This window comes from Charadrius vociferus, unplaced genomic scaffold (assembly GCF_000708025.1).
Source record: "Charadrius vociferus isolate BGI_N301 unplaced genomic scaffold, ASM70802v2 scaffold32, whole genome shotgun sequence".
Taxonomy (NCBI): Eukaryota; Metazoa; Chordata; class Aves; order Charadriiformes; family Charadriidae; genus Charadrius; species Charadrius vociferus.
This window is the reverse complement of record NW_009647856.1, coordinates 12,331,020-12,340,218: the sequence shown is the minus strand read 5'-3', so window position 1 is coordinate 12,340,218 and position 9,199 is coordinate 12,331,020. Positions and strand designations below refer to the sequence as shown.

At 47.9% G+C, this 9,199-nt stretch overlaps 1 protein-coding gene across 1 annotated transcript in view; it reads right to left on the bottom strand.

The window, feature by feature from the left end:
- FAM208B (family with sequence similarity 208, member B) overlaps positions 1–7,992 on the bottom strand; it is a 29,620-nt gene extending 21,628 nt beyond the window's left edge. Inside the window, exons 1-7 of the mRNA XM_009883026.1 lie at positions 7,888–7,992; positions 7,768–7,787; positions 7,564–7,663; positions 6,705–6,805; positions 4,991–5,094; positions 2,839–2,911; positions 2,503–2,726 (exon numbers count right to left, since the gene is read on the bottom strand). Of these exons, the coding sequence (XP_009881328.1) occupies positions 2,503–2,726; positions 2,839–2,911; positions 4,991–5,094; positions 6,705–6,805; positions 7,564–7,663; positions 7,768–7,787; positions 7,888–7,913 (648 nt within the window). The 5' untranslated portion in view covers positions 7,914–7,992. The remainder of the gene's footprint in view (positions 1–2,502; positions 2,727–2,838; positions 2,912–4,990; positions 5,095–6,704; positions 6,806–7,563; positions 7,664–7,767; positions 7,788–7,887) is intronic.
- Between the last annotated feature and the right edge of the window lie 1,207 nt (positions 7,993–9,199).

Sequence of the window (9,199 nt, the reverse complement as noted above, 5' to 3'; positions counted from 1 at the left end):
AGATGTGTGATTTTCTTCGCCTCTTGGCCCTGCCTTGCACTGGCAATGCTGGTCCTTGTTACCGGCAAGCCCAGGCGTCCCCGCAAACCAACTCCCAGCTGCCTGCCTCCGCCGCTGGCTCAGGAACGCTGCGGCACGTCTGCACAGCGGGCTTGTTATGCCTGCCCTACATTCCTCCCGACGGCTGTCTGGACAGGAAGGGAACAGATTCAGAAGCCGCTTGTTTTGAAACGGGAAACATTATTCATGCTTTGAGTCTGTGCTGAATGACTTCAAATGCGTCCGTCCTTCACCCTCCTTTTCTCTTTGCGCCTCCCCTGCAGTCTTCGGTGACCATCCCTTTTCAATCCCAAATCCCTGCACAATTCTGCTTATCTTCATAGGAAGGAGAAGCTCCAAAGCAAAAAGGGTTTCTAACCTCAGTGAGAAGAGGTCTCTGAGCCAGGGGACAGTCAGGGCTGGCTGGGGTAACATCGCTCACGTAGGCAGAACGGGAAAGCACGTGCAGGAGTCCTGCCGGCACCAGAGGGAAGACATCTGGAAGGCATCAACGCTCAGATCGTGTCACGCAACAACGTGGAGGGTTTGCTCAATGTTATTCTCTCCCCCTGCCTCTGTGCTTTGCTGCCAGCTACTCTCCAGTTGCCCAGGCTTTGCCTCCTCTTTAGCATCAACACCAGCCGCAGGCCACGTCTGCTACAGCCCCAAACCTTCCTACAAACTGGCTGCTTGCACCATCATCATCCCAGAATACTCCTTATGCCTGGTGCCCTCTCCTGTCTCCACCACCTTCTTCCACAATAACCCTCCTGAAGATAAATACCTCCTTGCCCTGTTCCCCTCTCCCTCAGCGCACAGTGCTTGCAGTCAGTCTTGCAGGAATACACCCCTCTGCTCTGGAGGGTATTTTCTGCCTGTTGCAGGGGTGGTCAGCAAGATCTCGATATCTGGGTGGTCAGTTCCCACCTCCAGTCTGGTCTCCGGGCATTCTTTCTCTTCACCTCCCTTCAGGCATCACAGCAAGAACCTGATCCCAGGTTTCACCTGGCATTTTGGATCTTTGGTCTGCCTCAGGAGGAGCTTGGCTCTTTCCTATGCCTGGAAAGAAAACTAGTAAAGTTGCCATGCTAACACAGCCACCAGCAGCACATGCTTAACGTTAGGCTGACTGAATTCAGTCATCAAAGGCATTCGCACCCCGCACTGCCAAGTCACCATCACGTCTTCACCCGACTTACAAGCCCACTTCGTATGCGGATCCTGAAGGAGAAAGTTTGTAGCTGGAAGTTAAACACCAAAAAGGACAAAGCAATCCATGCTCAGATGTGCTGGTAGGTCCTGTCGGCTCTTCTGCCGATTTTATCTTCCGGGGAGGAGAGATGGGCATGTCCTGTGCAGCTCTGTCAGCAATGCCAGCCATCAGTCACACAGAGGCGGACTGAAATACCAGTGTGCGCTGGCATAAACAGTCTCTTGGCTTGTCCCTAGGATGACTCAACAAAAAGCAAGCCAGAAGTTACGCAGAGCAAAAGGCCCCTGTTTATATGTTGCTTGGGGATCTGCAAGGCTAGAAGTAGTAATGGTGGAGTGCATGCAATGAGAGGCGCGCGGATAAAGCTGTCCGGGGGAAGCAGAGCAGTAACTCTCTTTATGTCCACAAGAGAAAATTGTAGTGTGAGTATTTCCACATAGACAGTGCAGTATAAAGCCAACAGGTACAGAGAAAATTGGAGGCAAATGCAACAGATGTTGAAGCTCATTCTTATTTCAAGATCTGCGGTTCAAACTGTGCAATCTGTATTTTGTCTTATTTAGTGCCTCCGTGTTTGTTCTGCATGAAAAGAAGCATGTTTGGGGGCTGCAAACTGTGTGGATTCACCTCTCAGGTCCGAGAGCTGTGACTCACCTTGATGGCAGCAAAGAATGGCGGCGGCTCTGCCCAACACCACCTCCCTCCCTCCCCCGTCACGCACCCTGACTGGTCATCACGGCTCCGCTATCAGCTTTTACAGATCCTGCAGCAGAGAAGCTGCACAACACAGCTGAGCCTCCAAACCCCTGCTGCTCTTCAGAGAGTAATGACCCTTCTCCATCTCTCCTCCCCCTGCCCACATCAGCAGCAACCTTTTACGGAGCCCATTTCACTTGTTATCTCAGCAGAAAACAATTCACTTCTTTTTTTTTTAGGGCAGGCTGTTTTCCTGCCCTAAATCACATCAGCTCCACGCAGGGTCCAGCAAATGCCTTGTGTCGTTTTGCCCCCTGAGCACAGCTCCAGAGCACTTTAGGGACATGAGCCAGGCTCTGCAGGAGTCAGACTCCCATGCGTACACATAAGACAGTTCAGGGAGTGGATGCTGCTGAAAACCAACCGAGAGGGAGAAAAGTAATTATTTTTCACTCACATCAACTTCTTGCAAAGGGGCAAGGGTGTGCAGCGAAGGGGAGAGACATGGACCTGGTCTAGCTCAGCTTAAAATGCAGCATAGTTAGAGCTGAGACTTTTCTCTCAACACCCTTTGCACTAAAGCTGTACGTGGTTCTGAGCAGATAAATCAGTTTTTCTAGAGGAATGTGTCCGTGAGGACCTTCTGGTGAGGATCCCACACCCAAAACACAGTGTCCAAAGCCAGCAAAGGGAACCTCCCTACCTTTCGGGCACACCAACCGAGACGAGGTGAACAGGAACAGGGCCAGGAGGCTGACGGGCTCCTTGGGGTCAAACCCTATGAAAGAAAGCAACGGGTTTTGTTTAGACTGAGGGTGCCCACCCTCCGTTTCTAAAACAGAGCAGGATGTTTAAGCACAGATACTAGTTACTACGTAGCCATGTCTTACCATCATCTCGTGCCAAGGCAGAGGACGTGAGGAGGATAAGGACTCCTTGATCTTGTAAATATTTGATGATTGCCTACAACAAACCCGTACAGAGTTAGAGCAACCATTCCCTTTCCTCCTTAGCACACTTTATATCAATCAGCATGACTGTCAACAAGCCCTGATTGCCGGTGAATGTGTGCCAACACCACCAGCTCATTCCCTGTTGAGAACACTGTTCGTTTCATGCCACTTGGGTCAAGTGGGACCTGTAACCAGAAACATTCCATTTATGTTGTTGTTCAGCTCTCAACTTCCTCCCACCTGGTTCCTTAAAAAATAAATATGCTTAGCCAAACTAGCTGTAATTAATGAACAAGGTTAATAATTTTAGTCCCTTCAGTTCAAAAGCATCTCAGCCAGGAATTGCTTTCCGCAGCCGCAGGGGAAGGTTTTCCCAGCAGGGAAAGAAAAGCATCTGACAAAACAAAATCTACTGTTCCAGCCACAAGCCTGACTGAAGTTCAGGCCATGCAGCTTGCTTATTAGCAGCATCAGTATCAATGAATATGCGAAAAAAAATTTGCTGAGTCTAAGCGATGCCTGCGACTCTGTCTCAGAGCTGGATGACCGCATGTCTAAAAAGATACGTGCTCTTATCGAGGCTTTTCATGTGTTTGGGTGTTGCTTGATGCCTCATCACAGAGCTTGGCTTGGACTGCCTTTACCTCCGTGGGGACACCCATTTGGATCTCTTTCTTCCATGCAGACACATCTTTTCTGGAAACCTACAGGAACTGAATAACCCTAGGGCTTCTAATGCTCTGTGAAACTTCACTGATCTCATTCACTACATTCAGACATAACAGAGGATTGGATTAACGCCCACAGCCTCATTTCTCCAGGACAACAGAACAACTTTGGAAATGCTGAACAATTTCAGTGTAATATTCACTATTCAGAACAGTAGCTCCTTGCTTTGGTTGTCTCAAGCCAGCAGAGCAGAAGGGATAAGAGCCAGCATCTCTGCTGCATAAATCCAGCTCAATGAAATAGCTGTGATTTCTCATCAACCAGACGATTTTCAGGCAGGTGATTAAGATTGTCTTTGCTAACCCCCTTTTTTCCTTCTCGTGTTGTTACCAATAAAAAGATAGTTTAATCAATACTTTAGGGAGTCCGAGTGCTTTTCTTACAGGGACCCACAACAAACACTTGCTCTGTTACGCTACATATGGGAAGCTGCACATCGGTGGGCAGCTCTTCAGCAGCGCCACACAGCAACAGCGCTTCCAGGCAGTTCATGGGCTGCTGCCAGCTTATAGTGGGGGGAGGACATGCCCAGCCAGCTGCAAGTTTGTGGCCACGAATCTACAACCCTGAATCTACAGGAAGCATCAGATGTGAGAGAGCAACTAGGAACATCAAAGCCAAACCCAACTGAATCACAAATCCCAGCAGAGATGCAGGTGCCATGCTCCACAGGGGTGAGGTTTATCCCTTGGAGTCATAAGGAGATGTGACAATCACACTGGGAACAAGACGACACCAGCGTGCTGGAAAAAAGCCCTATCAGATAATATATCACAAGGGAAATTCCCCTTTAAAATAAGGATAAATCTCAACACCTTTGGGGCTCCCAGAAGCCCATGAGGTTTTGGTGGTGTAACTGTGAGTATCTAGCTGAGCGGGAGCTATTTTTCAGCCACAAAGGAGAAAGACAGGCACGTGACAGTTTATGTCTTTTGCTTAGTAATAATCATTTTGGCATTTGAAGACTTTGCTTCTTGTTTCTTAATATATAAGATCCCCTCGCAGTCCTTATCCACCATACTGTTTGCAATGCAAGGGGGAAAATCATTAATAAAGACAATAAAATAATGTCAACTGGCGTAAACATAGCCAAAGAGGAGGTTTGCCTGGTGTAATGCCTTCTGCTCATCAGGGCACGGTCACCCTAGGAATCAGCTGCCAGCTCATAGTGGGTAATCTTCAGTTAACAGTTTATATACAGAAAGACTATGTTTGAGAATAAGAAAGCAGGAAAATAAAGCAGGCAAATTAATTCCATTTTGCATTAGTTCGGAATCTGTGCATAATGTTACCAGAAGTTTCAAGAGATCATTTAAAAGGCCACTTTCCTCCCAGAAAGACAGTATTTTAAAATACTTACCAAGTCTTTTTCCTTTAGATTTTCTACTAACTCATCCATTTTATACTGATCCTTATTCGATATTTCTACTTCATACAGACTGAAGTAAACACCCTGAAAGCAGACTGCAGACAAATAACAGAGAATTTGATGTTGAAATAGTGCCTCTTGCATGAACTCCAAGCAAACAAATGCTCTCGTACCAGGAAGATGGGTGTGCAATTGGTGGAAGCACTGGATTTAAAAAGAACTTATCAAGATTTCCTAAGTAGGTACATGTGTTCTTATCACAGTGAGCTTCCTCTTCAACCCATGGTTCACAGGAGATGTTTTCTATCTTAACTCTGCAGCTAACAAAAGCAATTTAAACAATGCTGTGTGCTTTAACAGAGCCTTTCAGAGGGAAATACCTCATTCTAATATGCCATACGCTCCTCTGCTATGGAATATCCTTATTCTGCACTCTGATCTCCAAGGGAGTTTAACAAAGGCAAGATCTTGGTCCCACATTACCTCTCCCGAATCTCGCAGCAAAATTCTTCTGTTCATGTATTTCCTCTCTTTCACCAGCTGACTGTAAGACTGTGGCTCCACAGCATCTTCATCAAGTGTTGCTGTGGCCTCCCCCGACTTCTCCTGCTTCCTTCCCTGCCCTGGCGCTATTCTGTGTCCATCTGCACTGTGAGCTGAATGCTAACCCCCAAAACAGGCTGGCTGTCAGCCAGTCCGATCAGTGCCCCGACCCAGTTCAACAGAGCTGATACACAGATGGGAGGCAACGCTGCAGCAGTCCACACTTATTTTGGTGCAAACTGACACAGAGATGCACCTGGAGCTTCTGCAAATCACATCCAGAGCTCTCCATGTGCAACCTGCGGTATCCGTGTCAATAATTGCGTGTCCACTGCATTGCATAGTCACATACAGCTATAACCTGAGGGCTGAAAGCTGCCAGGCTCACCAAAACTCTAACCTAAAAAGCAATCAGCAGTATGAACCCCAAAGTGTAATTAGACACAGGTCCCCTCCTCCCCACCCTGCACTGACCAGGACAGAGCGTGGTTGACTATAAGCAAACGGGGTCTTTTAGCACCACTAAGGGGATGGTAGAGCCTTCTCTCCCTTCCCCAAATTTGTACTTTTATTTGCTGATTGCTGAGCATTCCCTGCCTCTCCTCAAGGTTTCTGGAGTCCTCTCCTCTCTCACGCTGCCATTCACTCTCACTGTCAGTCCCCCTGAAGTGACAAGTAGCTCACCCGTAACCCAAAGCTGCTGCAGGCAGCCACATCTTTTCTGGCTTTGGCTGGCAGTTACCCCCATCCACCCAGATGCAGGAGACACTGCGTCAGACCCCAAGAGGTGGAGTGCCCCATGTAAGAATGGGAAAGTTTGTCTCCCTGCATTTGCTCTCAGTTGCACCGTGTGTGGCACCTCGCAGGATGGGAGCACAGGTCTCAAAACAGCATCTCCCACCCTGCCCTCTCTGAGAAACGGGCTGATTAAAGGGCTGCTTTGAGAAGAGGATTATATCACACCAGGAGACCACAGGAAATGTGGACAGGAAAACATCCCTGTGCTGCCTTGGCATTTTTCCTCACTTATCTACAATCTGCCACCCTTCAAGACAGGACCCAGTGCTACGCGGTCCTGAGCTCTGACACCCTCCCCAAATGCAATTCCTATGGCACAGCACAAGTAAATGTTACCCATCACACTGGCGGGTTTTGCACGCACCTTCATTCTCAATGTAATTTCTTTTCCCAAATGCAGCTTCTGGTAGCTTTTTCTTCAAGTCAGACAAACCCATGACATGGTTAACGTCCAGGTTCGGAGGCCTGTGGGGATAAAGCAGCTGAAGGTGAGATCACAAGCATAAAAGGCTCCCAGAATTAAGCATAGCAAAGAGCCCCGGTTGCCCTGTCACTGTGAAACCAGAGAAAGCAGTTCTGGAGAAGGTTGGAGAAGGCACAGCTTGCCTAGCACGTAGCCGATTTGAGGATCCTGTTTGAAAACACCTCCAAACGCTGATATTGGTGGCTGTGTTACTGGCTGTCACCAGCTGTTTCAAATTGCTGCCTGCTGGTTGGCTTCTGACTACTGAAAATTTTAAATATCTTATTTTTTTGAATGCTAGTTACCTCAATAATTTATTTGCCATCGTGCCGATCTGTAAACACAGCTGGCTGCTCGTACATGCACCATCAGGAAGCCCACTTTTCACAAGGAGAAAAATCCCAAGCAGGAATAATTGATTTGGAATAAACATCCCAAAGCAGCTAACAAAAAGAGATGACAAAGTACAGCTGTTTCCAGCTGCAGTTCAGGGCCTGATCTCATGTCATTATCCAGCTGTTGCTGTGACACTGCACTGCTGGCTGCCCAACACCACTTTCCTGACACTGATGCTTGCTCCGATGGTGCAGGCGGAAAGATGCAAGAAGATGCTGATCAATGAAGGGATGGGGCAGGAGAGAAAAAAATGGCTTTTGCTGTACACAGACAGCAAAAGGCGATCCCAAAACAATCCACAAGAGTGGCTGTAATGCTTCGCACTCCACCAATTGCACAGAAAGAATAGAAAAGGGCAACTTACAGCTGAGCTGGAATCGTGGAGCTGTATGGGGTCCTCAGGGCGATGTTGCACAAAAGCTGGCCCTGGATGGACAGCTGCCCCCTCCATGGACAGTACAATGCTACAGGCAAAAGGGAGAACAGCTCAGGGAAAGCAGGAGAGAAGAGGAGAACAAATAGAGAAAGGTACATTTATAAAACAAAACCAACCACCAAATGCTCCTACCTTTGTGATTAAGCTCAGGTCTAGAGAAAAGGGAGAGAAAAAGGAACATTTAGCAATGGGAAAAGGAAAAACAGCTCACAAAAGTGACCAGGAATTTTGAAACAACAGCAAGTTGCTTACAGGCTCTCTATTGCTAAGACGGGCATTTCCTTCGGCTCCCTATACTGGCAGGCGATGACTATGTACGGGCAGATCTGCCTGGGCCGCTCGGCAGTGCTGCCACCGGACACTTCATACACGTAATACTGGGGTGAGAAGGGAAACACAGATGAAAAAAACAAGGTGAGGAATGAGCGAGGCACCCAGGCCAGCGCTGTGCTCCCCTGCGGCTCACAAGTGAGCTGTCTGCACAGTCCTGTTGCAAACCTATACCTGGCTCTGCTCGAAGGCCTGGCAGTGGCTGGTCTTTGACGGTACGTTGTTTCTGCTCAAGGCGACGTGGCAGTCATAGCCGGGAGATGGGCAGGTATAGCTGGTTGTGTAATTCTCAGATACCACCTTGACCTTCCCCTGTGTCAGAAAATTTTACAAAAAAAAAATAATAAAATACACATAACCGTTCGCAGAAACTTATTTGGAAAGACCACAGTCTTTCCTTTTTTTTGTTTTTTTTTCTCCCCCCCTCCTTTTTCCCAAAGACAGCGTTGCTGGCAACCCACACTCCCCACCACTGTGAGGGGGTTGTGTGTGTTTGTGTCCTTCCAAACATGAGGGCCTGACTTGGCTGAGTCCGGCATGGCAGACAAATCTGCACTGCTCAGGAGAGCAAATGGGAGCAGCATGTTTTGGTGTCAGCTACAGAGAGCAGTAGCCAGTGGAGAGGGGAGAAAGGGGCTAACCCCATGGAGGAAAGGAATGGGGCTGTGATCTGAGACACCTTAGGGCTTCCCCCTCAAACTCCCAAAACACACAAGAGTCCAGGGAAAAAGGTAACCCCATGGGGAATTTCTGATCTCAGTGGTGGAATTTGGAAGGTCCTCTGCATCCTCTGCCGCCCTGCAGGCCACCAGTCAAGCCCAGTTGGTCTCTTGCTTTCTAACCTGACACGTCCCATAGTAAAAAATCCTGATGAGCTCTCAACAGAGCTGATTTTACACTCCACCACAGTTATGGGCAGCAATGTCTTCTTGAAAACTGCCTGCATTGCATAGTGACTTCTGAAAACCATCCCACATAAAAAGAAAAAGACTTGCATTTTACCTTAATTAGCTTACAAATGACAATATAGCCTGATTTTCCATGATACCAGGGTCTCGGATGAAGATAGTCTGCATACTTGGAAATATAAACCCCTGTGAAAACAAAGCAATGCAAGATAATGTGAATCGTCTGTTGAGTAAAGCTGATTGCAAAAAAAGACCTGTAAAGACGACACTCCTTGGGGCAATGGGAATCTCTGCAGAGTCAGTGCTGCAAATGAGAGTAGCACTGT